At 38.6% G+C, this 21,637-nt stretch overlaps 4 protein-coding genes and 1 long non-coding RNA gene across 7 annotated transcripts; 3 read left to right on the top strand and 2 right to left on the bottom strand.

The window, feature by feature from the left end:
• Window positions 1-51: 51 nt before the first annotated feature.
• On the bottom strand, window positions 52-4,011 carry LOC137950872 (uncharacterized). Of its 2 annotated transcripts, XM_068797528.1 has the most exons (6): window positions 3,539-4,011; window positions 2,764-2,878; window positions 1,985-2,641; window positions 1,675-1,846; window positions 534-612; window positions 52-448 (listed from the first exon to the last, which is right to left on the bottom strand). In XM_068797528.1, exons 1-5 carry the CDS (start codon window positions 3,622-3,624, stop codon window positions 587-589), a joined length of 1,056 nt encoding a protein of 351 aa, XP_068653629.1. In that variant the 5' UTR covers window positions 3,625-4,011; the 3' UTR covers window positions 52-448; window positions 534-586. The 2 variants fall into 2 exon arrangements, with proteins under 2 accessions (XP_068653629.1, XP_068653628.1); XM_068797527.1 differs by lacking the exons at window positions 52-448; window positions 534-612 and adding an exon at window positions 653-1,256.
• A 1,198-nt stretch (window positions 4,012-5,209) lies between these two features.
• LOC137950431 (uncharacterized) lies at window positions 5,210-8,693 on the top strand. The gene is made up of 3 exons (XR_011111943.1): window positions 5,210-6,150; window positions 7,980-8,089; window positions 8,233-8,693. It is a non-coding gene; the product is annotated as an uncharacterized lncRNA (long non-coding RNA).
• Window positions 8,694-12,113: 3,420 nt separating this feature from the next.
• LOC137950204 (beta-1,3-galactosyltransferase pvg3-like) lies at window positions 12,114-13,118 on the top strand. Its single transcript, XM_068796593.1, has one exon. The coding sequence runs from the start codon at window positions 12,114-12,116 to the stop codon at window positions 13,116-13,118; it is 1,005 nt and encodes a 334-aa protein (XP_068652694.1).
• Window positions 13,119-13,433: 315 nt separating this feature from the next.
• LOC137950040 (mitochondrial outer membrane protein porin 4-like) lies at window positions 13,434-19,316 on the top strand. 2 transcript variants are annotated; one of them, XM_068796388.1, is made up of 7 exons: window positions 13,434-13,576; window positions 14,787-14,866; window positions 15,506-15,573; window positions 17,595-17,705; window positions 17,889-17,975; window positions 18,234-18,442; window positions 18,681-19,316. In XM_068796388.1, exons 2-7 carry the CDS (start codon window positions 14,815-14,817, stop codon window positions 18,985-18,987), a joined length of 834 nt encoding a protein of 277 aa, XP_068652489.1. In that variant the 5' UTR covers window positions 13,434-13,576; window positions 14,787-14,814; the 3' UTR covers window positions 18,988-19,316. The 2 variants fall into 2 exon arrangements, with proteins under 2 accessions (XP_068652489.1, XP_068652490.1); XM_068796389.1 differs by having other exon boundaries at window positions 13,446-13,547.
• A 560-nt stretch (window positions 19,317-19,876) lies between these two features.
• On the bottom strand, window positions 19,877-20,725 carry LOC137950205 (fasciclin-like arabinogalactan protein 14). Its single transcript, XM_068796594.1, has one exon. It carries the CDS (start codon window positions 20,723-20,725, stop codon window positions 19,877-19,879), a length of 849 nt encoding a protein of 282 aa, XP_068652695.1.
• Between the last annotated feature and the right edge of the window lie 912 nt (window positions 20,726-21,637).

Genomic DNA, 21,637 nt, shown 5'->3' on the forward strand with positions numbered 1-21,637 from the left:
ATCCGTCGGAGAAACCTTTGGTTAAGTCGTTTGTAATTCTGTAAGAACATGTTGAAAAAAGGGGGTCTCTTATGAGGAGTAAGAGAAGAAGTAAATCTTGTCTGACTTGGACAGAGAATTTACACCTCTGATGCCCAAATCAAAGAATTAATCTGTACTTAGAGACCCCCTTGATAGGGCAAGGATGATATACATTATACACAATTCAGGATGAACTTGAACCTAGAGACTTTAATATAAATCAAGACCTAATAAATGCAATCTTTAACCTCTCACCTACAGAGAACAATAGCAGCAAAGAACTCTCTCAGGTCTTCGTCTCCCATCCATTCTACCCACTACCTCCGGGACTGAGTTGCCTGACTTACCATGGAAATCCTCCATTGCAGCTCCTTGGAGATAATAGGCCTTCCCACAACCCAACAGCCAGTCTGAGAGCGAGCTACCACTGCAAAGTGGCATTTATATCAATTCGCATGTAAATTGTAACATATAAAAATTAAAAAAAAAAAAAAAAAGGATAGCTGATATACCAAATAGGAGCGATGCACATGTATGTGGACCAAAATTCTGGAACTAGACTCCTTCAAAATGCATAAACAAAAAAAGGCACTGCACAAAAGATTAAGCAACTGTTATTTCTCTTCTACATAAGGCCACTTATGCATTCATTTTTGTATTTCTTGGGCAATATGGATAATTGCTAAATAGAGTAGCTTAAGGAATAAAAGAAAGGATGAGTAAAAGAATCAACCAATAGTAGACATGGTTCATGGACAAATAGAAAATAAGAGCTACAGTGTCACTGTAGTAGATAATACAAACATTAACAGCTTTAAATCTCTGGGTAAGATGCTTTGAATGCCATGAACACATTTTAGATATTTTAGGATCCTTGAGGCACAAGTAGAACAAATGCATCTTCTCAATAGCTAACTAGAAATGCAAGCTTATGCAGAAAATCCAGTATAACAACAATTCAGAAGCAAAAAAGAGGAAAGAATTTCCACCAGTTAACATAATTTGTTCACTTAATTCTTTTTGTATCGATGTTTTTCTAGTTTATCATTGCATCAGAATGAACTACTCAAAGGATCCATCCCAGCAAAAGAAACTAAAACGACAAACTCATAGATAGAATCAGTAAGTATTCTTAAAGAAGAGGATAAAGAATTAACTTTTCCAGATAGCTCATTGGAGCCTCATTTTATCCAATGTTTCATTTTACAGGTCGTCGTGTCCATCAGTCATGAGGCCTAAAACGTCAACCCGATATAACCGTCAAATTGGCTTTCCCAAAAACTGCATATTTTATGATTGAATAGTCTCAAACTCATGAAATGATATGCAGTTACACCCAGGTGCATCAAGCATCAGCACCAAATAACATTTTGATAGATGATTAAAATGAGCAAAGATACATAAAATTGAATATATCAAATGGATCCGTTAATTTTGAAGAGTTCCAGTGTCACATTAGTGCTTCAAAATTTAAAGAGAATAACTAGGACTTACATCAGTGAATATTTAAGAAAATGGGATACCTTGCCTGTCCAATATGAGAAGAATAGATTTTTTGTACCAGTGCTTATTACAGCGAAAATAGAACAGGTTTCAAATTTAGCACTTTAAGCAAGTTTAAATTGCTTTACAAGACAAGAACAAGTAACTTACCAGCTAGAAAAATAAGTAGCGTGAAGATCAAGGAGGTTTGAAGAGAAGGTGCATGATACTGCAAGACTTGCACTTGTCGTACAAAGCCTCCAACTCTTTTAAACAATTGTCGAACGTAGGGAATGTTCGAGCTTCGCTTACATGCCCCAAAACAATTCCTGCTGCCTTCACTCTTCAAATGGAAAAAAGCCAAGAATGAAAGGAGGATTAGTAAATAATAATCATCATATAGAACTACCAACCTCTGAGGACACACAAATTGCAAAAAAATTGAAACGAAAAGGATACGTGGAAAATTAAGTTCAGTTACCTGAGTAATTGGAAGAACTCGTCTGAAGTCCACATGAACCTCTTCACTCTTCACCTTTCTGAAGTTACTTCTGAACAATTTCAACTTGGTCACAACCTCAGCATTCCTCACCATGCCACAGAAATCAAACACATGACAAGCCTTTTGGGCTTTGCCTAATGGTTCACTCTGCACATTTTCATCTGCAACCACAATCTGCAAAGCTCCAATGTCCGATGACCTCCATAATTCTTTTAGCCCATTTGAGCTCTCACCCAGACTCTCGCTCTTGTCCCTCCCTTCACGAAGATCTTTAACTGCCAATTCCACTACATAATTGACATCTTGATTTATTGTTACTGTCTCCTTGTAACCCTTAAAAGTCTCGAGCTCTCCTGTCTGTGTTTTATCTATTCCCATGTCTAAACTGCCCTTGAGTTCTTGTGAGGTCCCTGCAGGCCCAGTGAGAAATAGAGCTAGATCATCCCTTTCACTTTCATCTAACTGTACCCATTGCAGGGGTTGCTTCCCCTCTTCAATTAGTGAATCACTTAATGCTTTTTCAACAAGGGAAATTTGGCTTTCTATTGCAACCACAAATTGCCTATGGCGGGCTGCTGTATTTTCTACCAAATACTTTTGATGGCTCACTTTGACAGCTTTCTCAAACTCCTCCAACTGCTCATTTAACAACATCGAGGTTACATAAATGTTAAAAAGGAACAATTTTTCCATTTCTTTACCATTTTAACTCTCATTTTCAGAGAATAAAGACAAGAAAATATGGAAACCAGAGCTACCTGCCATTTTGTGATTCCCAAAGCAGTTCGGAGCTCTCTCCTCATCTCCTCCAAGACACCTGACTGAAAACTCTGTTTTCTCTCCCGCTCCCACTCCCGGTATAGGGATTCCATTCTGTAATTAATACATTAGAACTCAAACTTGCAAAACAAAACAAAACCAACCCGTCTCCAACCGCTAATTTCATAGAACAAGCTAATAATCAAAATCTGCCAAAACATAAAACGCAAAATACCAAGGTCAAAAACACAAATTTCAAATTCTTTCGGAATAGCAGAAATCCCGATTCGAAAAGAGGAGTAGCCAACCAAAATCAGAACGACACGTATAAAAAACCCTACACCAATTAAAGAAAACTTACAAATCCGCAGAGCCTTCAACCTCCTCGGCGGCGGAGAAGAACACATCCTTCTGCCACCTATCAAAGCTGCTCCCCACCATCCCCATCTTCCAACAGAATCACACACCCCGTCCGCCCGGGCCAAATCCAGTTATAAAAAGTCACAAGATGGCGGTGCTCGGACGGACGCTTCACTTTCTTCCTTCCGAAGGAGAGACGCAGACGGGGAGCAGCAAAAAAAAAACACCCGGAGGCAAGAGCCAAGAGACCCCAATCGCAATCCACAGAAGCGGAAAAGGGACTTTCTCTCCCTCTTTCCTCTCCCACTCTAACAGGGAAAGAGAGAGGCAACCGAGCGGCACAGAAATCCCAATTCGAAAAGGGAAGTAATTAACCAAAAGAAAACAATCCTACGGCAATGAAAGAAAACTTACAAATCCGCAGAGTTTTGAACCTCCTCGGCGGCAGAGAAAAACACATCCTTCTGCCACCAATCAAAGCTGCTCTCCACCATCGCCATCTGCCCAACGCAAAATCACACCCGTCCACCTGAGCCCGACACAAGATATAAAAAATCACAAGAAGGCGGCGCTCGGGCGGACGATTCACTTTCTTCCCACCGAAGGAGAGACGGAGAGGAGAAGCAGCGTAAGAAGACCCACAGAGACCCCAACTGCAATCAAGAGAAGCGTAAAAGGAACTATTTCCCCCCTTTCCTCTCTCACTCTAAAAGGGAAGGAGAGAGGCAACCGAGCGCCGTCGGCAAATAGACCGTAGGTCCAACAAACCTTTTCGCGTGGTCCCCGTGCCACTTCACAATGTCAAGAAACAATAAAATTATAAGGAAATAAATGGAGGGAGAGAAAGGCTGGAGGAAGCATCTCGCATTGAGATTCTCTCTTCTGCACCATGGATGGTCTGACTGAAAGATTTCCTGCCCCTCCATGATTAAAGTAATGCACCTCCGGATGGTGTCATGTAACATCCCTCTGTCACACATTCGTTTATGCTTCTTTCTTTAATGTAAACCACCATTTTCATTTTAATTTCACCATTTCAGTCTAACGATAGTACAAGCGGAAATTGCAGAGCGGTTGATCTATCCATCTTTATCATTTACCCAAAACCAACCTTAACCCTGAAGCAAGAATTAATCATGAAAACAAAATCTGTAATTTAGGAAGATTTCTCCCAGAGATAATAATGGAGACACTGCTTCGTCTTTTCCAACAATGCCATGATCATCTTGTTGTCCAGAGGTTGGAATGTCTACTTAGACCACATTGTTGAGGGGATCTGCTACCAAATTCCATATTATCCATTGCAAACAAACAAAAATGAACAACTTGCTTCTTTAACCAGGAATGCTCTCGTTTTTCTTTCTTTTTTGCCTTAATCACATCTCCGCTGGCCAATAATCTCTATCCAGCATTGGTTGGATTATTCTAATTTGTTGCAACAAAAGCATTTCCCTTCTACCTAACTAAACCGTAAAAATGAACAACTTGCTTCTTTAACCAGGAATGCTCTCGTTTTTCTTTCTTTTTTGCCTTAATCGCATCTCCGCTGGCCGATAATCTCTATCCAGCATTGGTAGGATTATTCTAATTTGTTGCAACGGAAGCATTTCCCTTCTACCTAACTAAACCGTGACATCAGAAATGGACACTTGGGCAGTTGACCCACTTTCTGGTGAGCTTCATTAAATCATCTTCATCGACGATCACATCAACTGCCACTGGCTGCTTACTCAGACAGAGCCAAAAGGATTGAGTCGAGATTGTCATCCCAACCTTTTGACAGCAACATTGGAGCATGCGCCTTGTAATTGTCCGTCGTTCATCCATTCAAACGATGACAGAGATCCAGCGTCACAGAGCTGGAATAAAAAAATCTACACATGAGCTGCACAGCGCCGCTGTCTTTATTATACGTCAATGACGAGACCCGAGGTGAATGGAAAAGTTTAAAAATCAGGTAAGCGGTTGAGTGAGAATCAATTTGGCCACCATTAAAGCAATCCGATGCATGTTTCACGGTTCTAATACCAACTGCTCAAGATCATATCTTATATACTAATATACATTAGGAGATAAAAGCTTAGATTCCTCTTGCTATTCTCCTCTTTCTGTTTCCAATCGACTTTTTCAGCATCACCTCTTCTCTCTATGCTATCTTTTTCTGTCTGTAATTTCTGCCTAATTGCTGTCCCCTTTCAACATTTCTTCACCCTTATTTTTCTTATATTCTTTCTCTAGATCTCTATCTTTCGAGAACATTTCTATCTTCTATTGCTTAGCTTTTCAAATTTGTTCAAATTTGGGCTTCCTCTTGAAATCGTCATTGTCTGGTTTTGAGTAATTGTATTCTGCGTTGATGGAGCGTGGCCCTTTGGTTTCTTAGGATCGAAATCAAAATCTTTCTTAGGACTTGTCAGGAGTGCCTGGCCTTTGTCCCTTGGATTTCTTAGGATCGAGATCAAGATCTTTCAAAGAAGCATAATAGTTCATGAAAATAGTGTATGATTGACATCGTTGTTCAATATTTGATTAACTTGTCATGGGCTCCGCCATTTAGTTACCATCCAAGCACATTTTGAAGCTGAGGCCCACTTTACTTCTCTGGGCATTCGTTCTTGGAGGTCATTGGGTCTGTCCCGAACCCCAGAGCCCAGTCTCAAAACAATGAGCAACTACCGACTTTTCACCGGCCACTGGCAAGCCACTTGAAGGAGCCACGAGGCGATTTTTGCTCGTTGGTTCGTATCACCTATAAAAGCCACGTTTTCGTGTTAGGAGAAGGCGACATCGACTACATGCATAAAGTTTGGCTGGAGAGGACATCTCGCTCGCGTCTCTTCGTAGCCCAGCCCAGTCTTATCGTCTCATTCTGCCGAATTTTCCACTTTCCGACAAATTTTCGGTTCCTCTTTCTCCTTTTATCTTTCCCTCCTTCCGTTCACTCTCCCCCTCCCCAAATTTTCTCTGGATGATGGAGCTGAAGCTCTTCGCATGTCCCTTCTCTGACCCGCTCCTATCTCCGGCAGGTATATTTCTGTTCCCACACTGATTATTATTATTATTTTATTTTTTTTGGCGATGTCGCTGCTATTGGAGAGTTGTTTCTGTAACGCATTACGGAATTTTGTACCTGTGCCTGAGATTTGCTAGTGGTATCTTCCCCCATCGCTATTTTTACCGTTTTTTTCTGCTACTGCCTATTCTAATCTATATATGATGAGCTGAAATTGTTAAATAATGTTAATATGAAGAACTAAAAACGTGAGATCTCTGTGGCAGTAAGAGAACATTTGACTTCAAATGATTTATCTTTCTCCTCTCTTCTCCTTCCCGTCTTTATCTTCTCCACTGTAAAAGCCTTTCAGTTTAAATATAGATAACTTCTTAATTATCTGTTCATTTCAAGACAGATTATACAGATGTTAGAACGAAGTCATTGATTTACCCTTTTTGCATGCAGTTTATGGTCAAGTAACTCAGTTTTACCTTTCTCCTTTATGTTGTTATTATTATTGACCTAAAAAATAAGGGAATTTCCCTAAAATACCCATTTAAAATAAATTATTTTTAAAAACACTGACGTCATCAAAATATTTCTAAAATTACCCAACTTTGACTGATCAAATGCATATGTGTGCAGTCAAAAGCAACACGTAAGCTTTGACTGTTTATGTGTCACCACGTCATCAGAGCAGTAAACATAGATCAACACGTCGTCTGCCACGTCATCTGCCACATAAGTTGACACGTCATTATTTTACCATGTCGTCTGCCACATAAGCTGATACGTCATTAAATAAAAAATTAAATAATCCTCACCATATTCCACCATAGGCATTATTTTTCAAAATAAGTTGTTTTAAATGCCTTATGTGTCCCCTCTCCTCTCCTCTCCTCTAGCCCTCTCGTCGTCGCTTAGCCTCGGCCTCCTCTGGTCTTGCCCTCTCTTCTCTCGTTGTCGTCGCTTGGCCTCGACCTCCTCTCCTCTCCTCTCGCCCTCTCACCACCGCTCGGCCTAGACCTCGCCCTCGATGCCACCCTCTCAATTAAAAAATAATAAAATATTTTAAATCAATAATGAAATATTTTAAATTAGTAAGAGTAAGATTTTTAATTAATTATATATTTATTTTATTTTTAATAATTTTAAATATAAGGTAATAATAAATTTGAAAAAAAATATTGATAAATTTGATTTTTAAACTCAAAACTAAAATTTTCAAATTTTTTTATTAAAATAATTTTTAAATTGATAATAATAAGGCGTTAAAATGGTAAGAGTAAGATTTTTTATAACTTATTATTTTAAATATAAGGTAATAAAAGTGTACCGGTACATTTAATTTTTAAACTCAAGTAAAATTTTCATATTTTTTAGTTAATAAATATTTTTAATTAACTAATATATATTTTTAATAATTTATTATTTTGTAAATAATGTGATAAAAATTATACAAATAAATTGTGTTTTTAAACTCTAAAATAATTTTTAGGCTTCGATACATAAAATTTATTACTTTTCCCAAAGATAAATGTCCAATATTGTAGATATTAGGTAATAAAAAATCTATCAGATTTTTTTATTTTTTTAAAATTATTCAATTTTTTCATTTAACGACGTAGTAAAATAATGACGTGGTAGATGATGTGTCTATCTGTGTTTACTACACTGATGACATGGCAACACATAAGCAGTCAAAGCTTACGTGTCGCTTTTGACTGCACACATAGGCATTTGACCGGTCAAAGTTGGGTAATTTTAGAAATATTTTGATGACGTCAGTATTTTTGAAAATAATTTATTTTAAATGGGTATTTTAAGAAAATTCCCAAAAATGAACTACTTGTTTTCTAGGGTGCTTATGAACTTGGTTCGGTTGCAAGACACAGCTGATCTAGTCAGAAATATCAATGAGCATCTAATGGTTAGACATGAAGCTGCAAAGGCCCTTGGCTCTCTTGCAGGTAAACAACCAATTATCATGAATTTTGTGGATGTAACAGATGGATGTTTTTAAAACAAATAAAAAATTCTGTACAGATTTCTATAGTCTTTTGACGTGTTCTTGAACTTCATCCTGTCCTGCTGTTTTCTCTTGCTTTCTCAGCTTCATGGCACCTAGTCCTGTATTTGTTTCTGCATACATGGTCCTTCTTGAGGAGTTTTTAAAGGATGCGGAGGTTATTGTCTCTCAGAGATGTGAAGTTTCTTGAGCATAACTGTTCTAGCACAAAGATGCGACGACCAAATAAAGAAATGCCTTTCGCCCTCTTATTTACTTCATAATAATGGTTTTATTTAGCTGAGACGATCCATTGATAGAACAGACCATACCAGATGAGAGCCCAGAGGAGGATAGTAGTGTTTAGTAGCTAGTACAGATTTAAAGAGGCAGAAATAAAGTGATCGCACAAGCTGCTACTCGACGGCCTGCTTTGGTCTCAAGCACCTCAATGAATTAGGGTAGTTTGGGCTATCAATTAGACTGTATCAATTTATCTCCCTCTCCTCCTCCTGCAAGTGTGCATATATTAGTATTTCATTTTTTCTATGAAATGACTGAATTATAACTTACTCTTTTGAGCTTTACGTTTTTGCCTTTGTACCGTGTTGCCTTCATTCCACCCTTCGCCTTAGCATTAAAACAGGTTCCACTACACAAAAAAATAGATCTCTCAGTGCTATAAACATGTAAGAAAAACATGAGTAATAACAATAACAACAATAATCAGTAAAATCGATAAATGGAATCAAGTTGTGTTAAAAGGTAATTGCTTTATATGAGAAGTCTATGTCTAGAAAATTCTATTATTATAATCCATCTCAAAACTTTCTTATTGGGGTTTTTTAAGATTCCTAAATCAATATCTTCATATAGGAATTATTTTTTTATCTCTCTCTTGAGTCAAACCTGGTAACGTTTTATCCATCTATTGGTCTAAAAGTGTCTTCTTCTTACTTGGAAGTATGTAGAGTTGCATTGTGCGCCTCCTTCCTTTTGAAGTATGAGAGTTGATATTTTTTTATTCACACCCTTAATTTTTCAAAATACTTCCATCAATTTGTGTTTGTTAAAATCATTTCAGACTAATAACTATAGACCCACTACATAAAAGTATAGAAATATGCCCAATATCCAGTTTGAGCCAAGTCTTTTATTTTTCACCTAAAAAGGTAATTTGTATTTGAACTACCCTTAAAAATTGAGTAGTTTCTTTGTTATGCCCTATAGTTGGTTGTTTTTCCCCCATTGGAATTGAATGTAGTGTGTTTCAAACTATAACCGTTTTAACTGGTGTATGAAGCTTTGTCGTATGACTATAAGTGATTTTTCTTCTCTCACCATTATGTTGTGCAAGTTGGGTCTTTTGGTAAAGAACAAAGAGAACCCCAAGTTGAGGTGGAGAAGTAGAAGAAGAAGTATAAGATAGAGGTAACCAATAATGAAAAATTCTATGTATTGTGGTAATCAAATTTTGTGTGACTAAAATATCCAAGTATTGGAGAGACAATATGAGAACAAGATGAAGACTACAAGCAAGATGTGAACAAGTAGAAGATGAATCAAAGCAAGGCAATAAAAAATAAATAAATTTCAAGCCACACAATATTGGAATTTCTTTTCAAGCACACAAAGTTTTTTTACTAAGATTATTTGCAAAACGGAGTTACAAACACCAGTTTCAAGGTGAGGGGGAGTGTTAAAAGACACTCACGTGTGTAGGGGTGGTATGATTAGTAAATAAGGAAAACTTCCATAGAGATGACATAAAGTTGAAACTATACAAGGTGGTGTATGTTCTTTTATGTCTTTTTTTCTTTTGAAACATGTAACTTTAAGGACATTGTAATCATTGTAAGCACCTTCCTACAACTATAAATACAATCTCAAGGCATGGGGTAGAACATTCAAGACTCTTCATCTTGGCTCAAATTAGTCTATACATCTCTCTCGTTTTTCCTTTTTTTTCTCTCCTCTCTCCTATGAGCTAGAGTTCTTCTCTTCTTTCCTTCCCTTAAATTCTCAACTATTTCTCAACATAAAATATTTTTTTCTAAGAAAAGGTTCTCTGAAAAATCTTTAAAAACTTTATTCTAAAAAAAAAAGGATTGCTAGATAGTCTCCCAATTCCTGGACGAATTATTTCCACTCGAGATTAGGTTGAGTTTTTTTTTTTTAATTCTTATTATTGTTTGCTTCTTCCTACCTTATCTGTTATGTTTTATGATTTTTCAGAGATTTTACTAGTTTTTTTTTCAAGTTTCAGCTTCTGTTTGTCTTGGTCTTTTTATTTTTGTTTATCTTGTTTTGACGTATGCATGTTTCCATTTAATGTTTCCTTTTATGATCTCCCATCCTTTTGTTTTATGCTTAAAGTTTGTGCTCCTCCGGGTTGAGAAACGAATCGAAAATCAGTTATTACTATATTTGTTATTTCGTAATTTTTTATGTTTTCAGCTTCCCAGTTTCCCAAATTTATACAAGATTACAAGTTTACCAATAGTAGATAGACAACAAAATCATTTCTTTTGTAACTCCAGGGGTTTTCTCCAAGTTTGGGTTTAGAGGTTGGGTTTGGTTTTTGAGTAAGAATGAAGTCGAGGGGAAGGGAAATAATGCAGGTTGGGTTGGTTTTCTACTTCTTAGTTTTTATAGTATCGTTTTAGAGTTTGGGTTTTGGTTCGGAGTTGGGTTCCAAATTGTCCACAACCAGAAGAGGAAGAAAAATAAATATTAAAAAAAATCAAAATTATTTTTATAAATAACTATAAAAGTCAAAATTTAATATATTTTAAAAAATATTTAATTATGTTAAAAAATATACTTTTTATAAACCATATATATTTTTTATTTTTCCTTTTACAATAAATATTTATTATCAATTAAACTCTCCTATACAATTCTTCATTTGAACTCCATCTTTGTCTATTCCTGATAGAATTAAAAAAAATGTAGTCTTCACCCTACTCCTACTACCTAGAAAAATTAGGGTATAAGATTTAAGGTATCTAATTCAACCTTGTCCATACTCTACGCCAAGAAATGAAACCTAACTCCTTTGTGCTTCATAATAGAGTAAGGGCAAGTTCCCTACATAACACAACCACTATCTACCATAATTGTCATTTGGCAAGCACATCTCATCCCTAGTGGAGTAAGAAAAGTAACAAAGGGTTGATCTTAGATGCATGCCCCGGGACTTACAACACTAATGCCTTCTTAACATGGTTGATGAACTAATACTACCTGGGAGACAGATGCGTAACGTAGGACATCTAGGGTCTATTTGGAACGCCATGAAAAAAGAGAGGAGAATTTAACAATTATTATTCCCAAAAATAGTTAGTCAAAAAGCTAATTGGATCATTATCTTATTTTTATTAACTATTTTTTAAAATAATAATGATTAAATTCTTATTTTCTATTTTTTTTTCTAGGGTTCCAAATAGAGCCCTAATGCTCATATTAATTGAGTAGACCATAGAGGAAGGAAGGAAGTAGACGAGACCAAAGCATGTGAAGATAACTGGATTTCCAAGTCTTTACCAAATGCTTGCTTGCCGCAGCATCACTTGATGGCAGGAGACCGGTCAGCGGCTCTTGATCTGAAGTGGACAAATCTTGAGAAAGAATCAGTCTAATGCTCCAAGCGCGTCTACATCCTGTAGCGTCTGATGAATAAAGCATTCTCCAAGCCTTACTTTTCCTAATTCCTAATTTCCTTCCCGACTGAAGGAATTACAAAGTCAAACCGTGGAAGAAGACGATCTATAGCTTCAACCCATTTCCTTTTCAAGATGATTTAGTTTAATTAATTGATTCTTGCTGAACTGCGACGCGATTTAAACCAATAAAAGCGGCGGCGACGATGGATAATTTGATTGGGCTTCAGCATGATAGAGATCAGATTTGAGTTTAAACTTCAAAGATCTCATCACTTTCAGCTCTATCGTTATTCCATCCTATTATGATTTTTCATCACCATCATGGCCATGGCTTCAGTAATAGCAAACCGTGGTTCCAGGTCTTCATTTTCATTCAAAATGTTGCATCTTGTTTCTCTGCTCGTCTTCCTCAGCCTCCTCTGCCTCTTTTCCTCCATGCATGAAACCAGTCACCAAACTCTAAAGAAACTCGACCATGCCACCGTTTTCAACCACACGGCCTCGATGTTCCATGCCAGTTGCCAGATCCCAGCAGCAGCCGAAAACCCCTCGCCGCCTCCCCCTGCTTTCCGCTTGTTCATCGGAGTCCTAACCCAAGCAGATCAGTACTGGCGGCGAAACATCCTACGCCTCGCATACGGAACACAGTCGCCACCCGTGGACGTCCAAGTCGACGTAAAGTTCGTCTTCTGCAACCTCGACAAGGAGGACCAGAGGGTGCTGATAGCTCTAGAGATCATGCAGTTCGACGACATCATCATCCTCAACTGCACTGAGAACATGGACAGTGGTAAAACCTACACCTACTTCTCAAGCTTGCCGGACCTGTTTAACGGTACGAATGGGTCCGACAAACCCTATGACTACGTGATGAAGGCAGACGACGACACTTACTTCAGGTTGAACCAGCTGGTGCAGTCACTCATGCCCCTGGCCAGGGAAGACCTGTACTACGGGTTCACCATCCCTTGCCGCGAAACGAACCCGTTTAACCATTACATGTCGGGCATGGGGTACCTCCTGTCGTGGGACTTAGTGGAGTGGATTCGAACATCCTACATACCGAAGAACCAAACGGAGGGTCCGGAGGACAAGCTTGTGGGTGACTGGCTGCAGATGGGAGGCCGCGGGAAGAATAGATACAACACTAAGCCGGCCATGTTCGATTACGCGGTTAACGGTGCACCCGACAAATGCCAGGGTCCGTTTACGCTTGACACGATAGGTGTTCATCGGCTGAAGAGCCCGGATAAATGGGTCGACACGTTTCGGCGCTTTGATGTTACCAAGCAACTCAAACCATCAAGGCTTTATTACATTGCTTAGAGGCGATTAATACAAATTGGCCGTTGCAATTCACGCTTGTTCTTTCTTCAATTAATCTAATATTTTTAATTTCAACGGGCTTACTCTAGCGGTTGCTTCGTACCCGCGTAATGTGTCACTAACGGAATCCTTGAACGTGCCTTCACATGGTTCTTGAGTTTTGAGCTCTAACGCTGGAAGATGAAAATGGATTCCGGACCAGTTGCCAGCCCAGGGTCCAAACTTCCGATCGAGCAAAATGAGGGCATTTGCGTTATTTCGTAAATGTTAGTTGGGCGTTCACGTAAAACCGGAGAGATATTTACCTCGAAGCCCCGCACCGTTCCGCTCTCTTTTAGGTCGGCGCCAGTTGTTGCAGAAGGTGAGAGGACAGGAAGATAGGCGCTTCTTCTTCTTCCTCTCGGTCTAACGACCGCATAATATATCGTTGAGAGGAGCTTCTGCAGTCTTCCACTTTTGTAAAAGTCCTTCTAAGAAACTGTTTTTATTTGAAGTATCTGCACATCGCTTGTATTGATTGTATCTATCTTCTGCTTTCCTTTTATCGTCTTGGATCATTGATCATATGTGTAAACCTGCTTCGTGATATTTTTGTGGTGTGTGAAGGCCGTCCTAATTTTTAACCTCAAATGTAGGTCGAAATGATATATTTGTCGTAAATATGGTTTTTTTTGTTGGTTTCTCACTTTTATTTTTCTTGAAATTCCTTGAAATTTAGTTAGGAAGAGTACTACGGAATGAGTGAATTTTTTTGAATTATGAGAAAGGGTTTGTACTTTGTTTAGGTCTATATTGATTTTGTTTAGAGCATCATTTATAATATCTCATACATGTAAGCTTCATAAAGAGATTACTAATGCGTATTACCTGGCCCTACTCCCGCGGATTCCACTGTCCATTCAAATCGTTTCTATTTTGCATGCCCTCTTTTCATACGTTCACGTTAAGGCCACTGTCAGCGGGTCTTAAGAGAAGGCTGCGTAGGAGCAGGATTCTGTCCCAAAATAAGAATGTATGGGCACGTGGCCTTGAAAATGTTTAGAACATTAAACTTTCTTTGCTTTTTTTTTCTGTTTTTTCTCTGGGGCAAATATTCGGAGAGAGACTCATAATGCAAAACAGATTGTTCCATGTGAAATTAGCTTTATTCCGGTGCTTCAAGTGGCACCGTAGTGGAGGAGTTTGAAAAAAACTTGACTCTGGCGAGGCAAAATAACTTTCACACTTGACTCACTCCTCCACATCTGTTGTTTGGAATTGTGAAGTTACTTTTACAATTTGAAACTGGAAGTAGAGCTTCTAGCCCATGAAGGCCTGAATGATGATTCTGTAATTGCTAAGAATTGTTTGGGCTCATATTGCATTTTCTTTCAGCCTTTGTTCTATCTGAAGGTGTAAAATTGTACATTGACACGATTGGGTTTGACATTCAGACCTGAATTTTGTTACTCATCTATGTGAAAATTAGTGCATCTATTAACGAGGCCAGATTTTGAGTATGGGAGTATTTTAATGTTCTACAACTACAGTATGCATAATTTTATGTCACTCTATATTGGTGTTTGGTGTGGCAGATTGTCTTGACATAAGGCTGGTCACTTGTTTTGGTCGTTATAATGGCTAGTTTATGTGAGGAAATATTTTGTGTTCTGACTACTGGATCAACAGGTGGACGTATCTATTTGTGGGATTGGAGATGGGTAGTAATGGACCAGCACCTTTTTCGGAGATTGGCAAAAAAGCCAGAGGTGAATTTCACGTTCTGGTATTTAGTTTTCCTTTTCCACTTAGAAAATTTATTTTGTGGAGCAAGTATTGAGGGCATATTGCCTGAGGATGCAAAAAGACTATGTTCTTATTCATGCTTTGCATGAAAGCTAGTTGTCGTGAAAATCATGCTACCTTTTATGTTAAAAAATTGATTAATCTTCACATTCAAATATCTGATACTTGGAACTGCAAAAGCCCACAACTAGGCAATCTGAGTCTCACTCCTCCATCCCTTTGACATAACCTGTAACTAAACTTGAGACATTGGTTTTGCTATTTTTTAATTTTACTATTATTACTTTTGTGATGAAGTATGTGGTGGAACATTGTTTTTAACGAATATCTCTCAAACTCATCTTATTTGAATATGATGCATCTGATACATATATTTCATATGTCAATAGGGAAAATGAAGGTAAAAATCAAATTATTGTTTCCTGTTGATGCATCTTTATATATGCTGTGTCCTCAGGTTGAGAACAAGTACACATGTAACCCTTCTTAATGATCAATGCCTCTCTATAGCCATCATTTTGAAGTCACGATAATTTTAATCATATGCGCCCTCTAGTGCTGCTATCAGTCTCATTCATTTGTCTATTTTGTTCACTCTGCAGATCTGTTGAACAAAGACTACAATTTTGATCATAAGTTCAATTTGACATTACTAAGTGGCACTGGGCTGGTATGACTTATATATCCTGCTCTTCAATGTTAAGATATTATTTACAATTTTATTTTCAAGTGAAGTTTTGTTTTGAACCTGAAAAAATTAAGAAGAAAGAAGGTTGTAGAGAGAGAATGAAAGGGAGAAAAAGTAGAGAAGAGATATTGAGAAAGTGACTGTGTTGGTGGACCTGCACGTCCCCCAACCTCTATTTATAACCAGGGTTGAGTACAATTTACAAGAATGCCCTTCTATATCTCCTATTCTACGCGTCCTCTTTACATGAAATTTGATCTATAGACAGTTTGACATGTAGAACAAGATTATATCAAGAAATATAAATAACGATAAAATGAAATGACCACAATGCCCCTGGACTTGTTTTTCAACAGAGCCATTAGCTTCTCATGAATCATCATATTTACTGAACATCCAATAAGGTGTTTGGCCTCGGTGTACTACTTGCTAGATCAAATTGAGAGTCTAATGTAAATATTTTATATTATGTCAAGGTTCGAACAATTCAAATAGAAAAAGTTCAATTTGTATGTGTGGAAATGTGTTTTCATGTTATACAAGTTTTTGCCTCCATACAGATGTGCCTATAGATTTTGCAAGACTGTCAGGTTCACAAAGGACTAATGGATACAATGCAAACCATGTTGTCATTATTTTCGGAGCTGACAGTGAAAGTTTTAATGACTTAAACTAACTGTTCTGAATCACTTAATTTCGTATGTATGTATATGTGTACATATATACGTATGTGTGTATTTGAACTTGTGGTTAATGTCATATATCTGATCCTTTTCTCAATGTGAATCTCTGTGTTCGAGCTAAAGCCGGTTGGATTGGATACTATGATCAACTGAAGTGTCACTAGCATTTTTATGACCCACTTGTTTAGCTGATCGTTAGATTTGTGCCCGTTTAGGTTAGTGATTTGTGGTCCTTCTTTTACCCAATTATTAGATTATTTAATTGAAAATAAAATGGACTGGTAAATAATTTTTTTTCAAAATATTGTTTTGAACATCTTTGGTTATCTTGATTGCCAAGGTATTCATTATAGGGGCTTGGTCAGCTAGCGACCTTCTTTCTTTTTCTTAAATCCAAATTCTTATTGATGAGGAAGGAGTAAATGGTTATGATGTTATGAAGATGGTTAAGTGTTAGTCATCGAGATACTTAAGCATTAGAGAGAAGGATATAACCAAGAAAATTGTGTTTGCCCCCTTTCATAATGAGTTCATCAATGCGTTAAGATGGTGACGTTTTATTGGTTTTGAGAGCGTCATATATTTTTCTTAGCCAAATATATTGGTAGTGGGAGGCAAATATTGATCATCTCAATCACAAGGAAGATCCAATGTTCTGTATCATCCCTCTGGTTCACTATTTGCTTTGACTTTTTTCATTCGTGGTTGATTTCTTCTTCTTCTGAGGAGGTCAATGTATTAGTCTTCAAACAGAAGACCTTTGGATAGTTTGTAGCTTATTGGGATCCTGTTCAGGATATAACAATTCGAAACATATATAGTTTCTAAAGCATTGTAATATATGATCCTGTGGAAGTGAGATCTTATTCTTGGTGGTGAATCAAGCTTTTGACAGGAACAAGGTGAGTAAGGAAAATATAAGCTAGCACTGTGTATATGGAAGCAAAAAATTACTCTATGGATACGTTTTAGTTTATTCACTTAGGGTATTGATGTAAAATTTGCCTGAGTGCAGTTTTCATATAGTATTTCTAATAGAAAATGTCTACACAAGTATAACGGAATATGAGAAGTAATTCAGCCTTGAACATAGTTTAACGAGAGGGATCTATTTCAAATGACCCAAGCTGAAAGCTTGTTTCCTGTAACAAATGTTCCTACAGTAGGTCTTATTTGGGCACATATGTATCTGGAAACAAAATAGTAAATGCATACATGTGTATCTATTATCACAGTTAAGACTCATCATATTCTTAAATTTGATGTTCCAGATATGTTTTTAGTATTTGCATCTTCTAATGTTTTGCACAAACATTGTAGGGTCTTGTGACTACAGCAGTGCAAAAGGATCAACTTTTTGTTGGCGATGTGAACACACAGTATAAGACAGGCAACACTACTGTGGATGTGAAAGTTGACTCAAGTTCCAATGTAAGGAAACAGATCACAATCCCTCTTCTCATGTTACTGGTTTTAGTTTGTACTTCAGTTGTAGACCTACCATTTTTTTTGGTTCACATTGATATTTATTTAAACAATATCGGACTATGTATCATCATGTTGTTTGTATCCAATGGAAGGATTTATTGAATAGTTCGGTCTTCTGATTGTCAGGTTTCAACAACTATTGCAGTAAATGAAATTGTCCAAGGTACAAGGGCTGCTCTTAGCTTCAAGTTACCTGATCACAAGTCAAGCAAGGTTTGTGCACTTTTAATTTCAAGGGTTGGAGAGTTGATCTTGTTTGAGTTTTTAAACTTTTTTTTTTTCCAAAAGTAATTGTATAAGGACTTTTCTTGGTTCCTTTCCATCCCTTCCTGTGGTGATCGTTGTGCTTCCTAGTTTAAATGGGCGCTAATAAGAAGTTTATTACCAATTTATTCTTGATAAATCACCTCAATATGTTGTTTTTTGTTTGAAATTTATCTGCTAACATCGCCTTGTTTTGTGGTGTTAAAGTTAGATGTGCTGTATCTTCATCCCCATGCAGCTGTGACAACAAGTATTGGCTTGACCAATACCCCTCTGTTGGAGTTCTCAACTGCAATAGGTACCAGGCAAATTAGTTTAGGTGCTGAGGTTGGCTTTGATACTAAATCTGGCTCCCTTACCAAGTACAATGCTGGGATTGGCTATAACACTGATGATCTATCTGCTTCACTTATACTGTACGTATCACCCCTCTATGCCTCTTTGCCTCCTGAGGGTTTTGTTCAACTTGTATTTAACTTGATTCTCTTAGTTTCCGAAATGCAAGATATATCCTGGAAGTAACTCTTGGTATATTGCCCTTCTAGCTTTTATGTTTCTTATGGTTCTACAAATCATTTTTTTGGAATGAGGCTTATTTGGTGCGATCAGATGTACTTTGTTCACTAGTGAGGATTTTGATCTGTTGATATGTAGGGGGGACAAGGGAGAGACCTTGAAGGCTTCTTATATTCACATAGTGAATCCGTTCATTGGGACTGCTGTTGCTGCTGAGATGACTCACAAGTTTACCACATATGAAAATAGTTTCTCCATTGGGAGCTCACACTCCCTTGATCCTTTCTCTCTGCTGAAAACCCGGTTTGCTCACAATGGGAAGGTCGCAATGATTTATCAGCGGGAGTGGAGGCCAAAGTCACTAGTAACATTTTCTGCGGAGTATGATACCAAGGTGGTTGAAGCGACTCCAAAGTTTGGCCTGGCATTGGCTCTCAAGCCATGATAAGATGCATTGGGTGAGTACCCTTGCTCTTGGTCCCAGTGGCTAGTGATTTTTTAAATACAGATCGGTGGTGTTCCCACTATGGCTATTTCAAGAAATTGTCAGGTGGCTGTGATAAAGTATTTTTCAGAAAGGAAATACGATACTGAGAATTTTAAGTATTTCAATTTTCTTCGTGTCCGACAGTGGCTTGAAGCTTGGAAACCCGAGTGTAATAGATGAGATGGTGCGATGGTTTTTTTACCTTGTTGTCGTAACCATTCTTTAAGCAATAAAAAGCAGTAGAGCAAACGGTATCGAAAGAGATGACCGATTTTGTTGGTGGTTAATATAGTACTGTTGCCTGGTATGAATTTCTGGTTGAATTGAAAGAATTGAAAGAGGGTTGATTGCTTCGGGCGCTTCTATGAGGTCTCCTGAACTTCGTTGAGCTGAGTCTTTTCTAATGACAAGTCAATTCCTGTGTTCATCTCGAATATAGCCTGAAAAATCCTCTTTCGGCTTCCAAAAAAAGAGCGTAGCAAGCACAACATAGTAACCAACAAGAAGTCTGGTTAAAGTGCAACGTTTTGAAGTTTGGACGGTAACCGTGGCATCTTCTTGTTAATGACTCACGTTATATAGATTTTTTTACAATCCGAAACGCCCCAAAATGAATGTCAATTTCGAATGACAATAATTCTCAGAATTTCTATTTGTTCTCGTCTTTCCGCCCCCACTGAACTGACTAAAGAAACGAAAAAGGAAATTTAACAAAAGAAAAACAAGTCCCTATTTAAGCCCAAGTCGTTTTGGAGACGAAGCCCATGGATTAAACCTCCATCTGACTCAACCCTTGTGGCCCTTTTTCTTTATGATGGATCTCGAACGGCACGAATGGATTCGAACACTACATGGCTGACGCCATGCAGATTAGCCCAACGATTGCTCCCATGTATGAAATTCCGTGACGAGAGCCAGACGAATCGTCTTTATCAGTGCTGGGACTGGGAGCATCTGCCTCGTCGCCAGCGGGAGCCACCTCTGCGGATGGGCCAGCGTCGGGTGTGGGAGCCTCCGAAGGGGCATCGCTATCGCTTGGTGAGGGCGCAATAGAGTCATCCGGCGCAGGAGCGGGGGAGGTCTTGTTCTTTTTCCCATCTGAAGGCGCAGCCATGGGGGTAGGTGTTAGGGCCTTAGGGGAGGGCGACGGTGGCGGAGTGGTGCTGCTGTTAATGTTCTCAATCCCCTTTGGAACTATAACATTGCTGATTTGCAGCACTGAGATATTATAGGGGTAAGTTGCCACCTCCTTGACAATGTTGGCGACCAAACTGGAGCCGGGGACGGCAGAGCCGACCCGGAACTCGCCGGATTGGTCGTGGGTCACGTTCAGATAGCCTTGTTGATTCGTCGCCAGGCCGGAGGACTGGAAGAGAGAGGTAACCAAGGTGGACTTCTTGGTCATCTTTTGGAATTTTTCCATGTCGTAGTAGTCGAGGGCGACGTGAACGCTCACGAGGTATTTCAGCAAGTCGGTAGGTCGGCCGGAAAAGGATCCTGCGGCGCCATTATCCACGGCGAGCACCGTAATTGTTCTCCTGGAGTTGATGTCGGCCGCCACGCCGGTCTGCGTGAGGAGGTTGTTGAAGGTGGAGAAGTCAGGGTTCTGGTCGAGAATCGTGGTGATATTGAAGGCGAAGGCGGAAGGTGACAGGAGAAAGATGGCGAAGAAAAGGAGGAACCAAGTGATCGCCATTATTATTTTTTGCTTTTCCAATTATTTTGGAAGAAAACGAAGACTGAAGCATTAAGGAGTGAAGAGATAAAGATTTATAGAGGCAGAAGGAAGGAGAATGGGTGGATCAGAGTGTAATGCTCGTTTTGGATCGAAGAGTACTGTAATTAGGAATAAGTACCTGGACTTTTTCTCTGCGCATCACGTCTTATTTGTTGGTTAAATCCCTGATAAACGAGCTGAAAAATCTGACCAAATGGGAAAGCCAGTTAGAGGCTTGAGCAGGGGATCAGCTGGGGCTTCATCTTATTATTGAATTATCATCAAGAGTAAGGAGATTCCTCAAATGGTAGAATTCAAGTAGTTCTTCAGAATATTTAAAGAGGAATTCAGATTTTCTAATCATCATAAAAACATGGGAATTTTACCCAAATACTGGTTTGAAACAATTTATTTATGAAAATAACGAGGATCTCAAATTATTTACAAAACTACCGAACTTTGACCGGTCCACTGTATATGTGGACAGTCAAAGGCGACACGTAAGTTTTGACTACTTACGTGTCGCTCCATCATCATAGCGATTCTGTAGAAGAACACATAGGCTGCCACGTCATTATTATTGACACATCATCTGTCACATAACTTACCACGTCAATATAAATTACCTTCTTTTTGCTATGTCATCTGGTGCCACGTAAGCACCCACCACATCAACCCTTACATATGTTTTTAATTCTAATCTCTTCCATGATCTTTCTCCTCGCCTCTCGTCTCGGCTTCTCTCCTCTCATCGCCCCCTGCTGCCGCCTCCCCTGTTGCCATTCGCTCCCCTACTACCGCCGCTCGACCTCGCCCTCGACGCCCCCCTCTCAACCACTCTCTCTTCGTCTCAGCCTCATCTCTCGTTCTTCTTCTCCGTTCCCCTCTGTT

The sequence above is a fragment of the Aristolochia californica genome, unplaced genomic scaffold (genome assembly GCF_029961685.1).
Source record: "Aristolochia californica isolate CCGP_79_NKW_82.1479 unplaced genomic scaffold, dmAriCali1.0.hap1 SCAF_14, whole genome shotgun sequence".
In the NCBI taxonomy this organism is placed as follows: Eukaryota; Viridiplantae; Streptophyta; class Magnoliopsida; order Piperales; family Aristolochiaceae; genus Aristolochia; species Aristolochia californica.

Coding starts and splice junctions, on each gene's coding strand:
- LOC137950204 (XM_068796593.1), top strand. CDS start 12,114: ATGGCCATGGCTTCAGTAATAGCAAACCGTGGTTCCAGGTCTTCATTT.
- LOC137950872 (XM_068797527.1), bottom strand. CDS start 3,624: ATGGCGATGGTGGAGAGCAGCTTTGATTGGTGGCAGAAGGATGTGTTT. Junction 2,879..3,538: donor GTTCAAAACTCTGCGGATTT/GTAAGTTTTCTT, acceptor TATTAATTACAG/AATGGAATCCCTATACCGGG. Junction 1,847..1,984: donor GAGTTCTTCCAATTACTCAG/GTAACTGAACTT, acceptor TTCCATTTGAAG/AGTGAAGGCAGCAGGAATTG.
- LOC137950205 (XM_068796594.1), bottom strand. CDS start 20,725: ATGGCGATCACTTGGTTCCTCCTTTTCTTCGCCATCTTTCTCCTGTCA.
- LOC137950040 (XM_068796388.1), top strand. CDS start 14,815: ATGGGTAGTAATGGACCAGCACCTTTTTCGGAGATTGGCAAAAAAGCC. Junction 17,706..17,888: donor AAGTTGACTCAAGTTCCAAT/GTAAGGAAACAG, acceptor TCTGATTGTCAG/GTTTCAACAACTATTGCAGT. Junction 18,443..18,680: donor CTATCTGCTTCACTTATACT/GTACGTATCACC, acceptor GTTGATATGTAG/GGGGGACAAGGGAGAGACCT.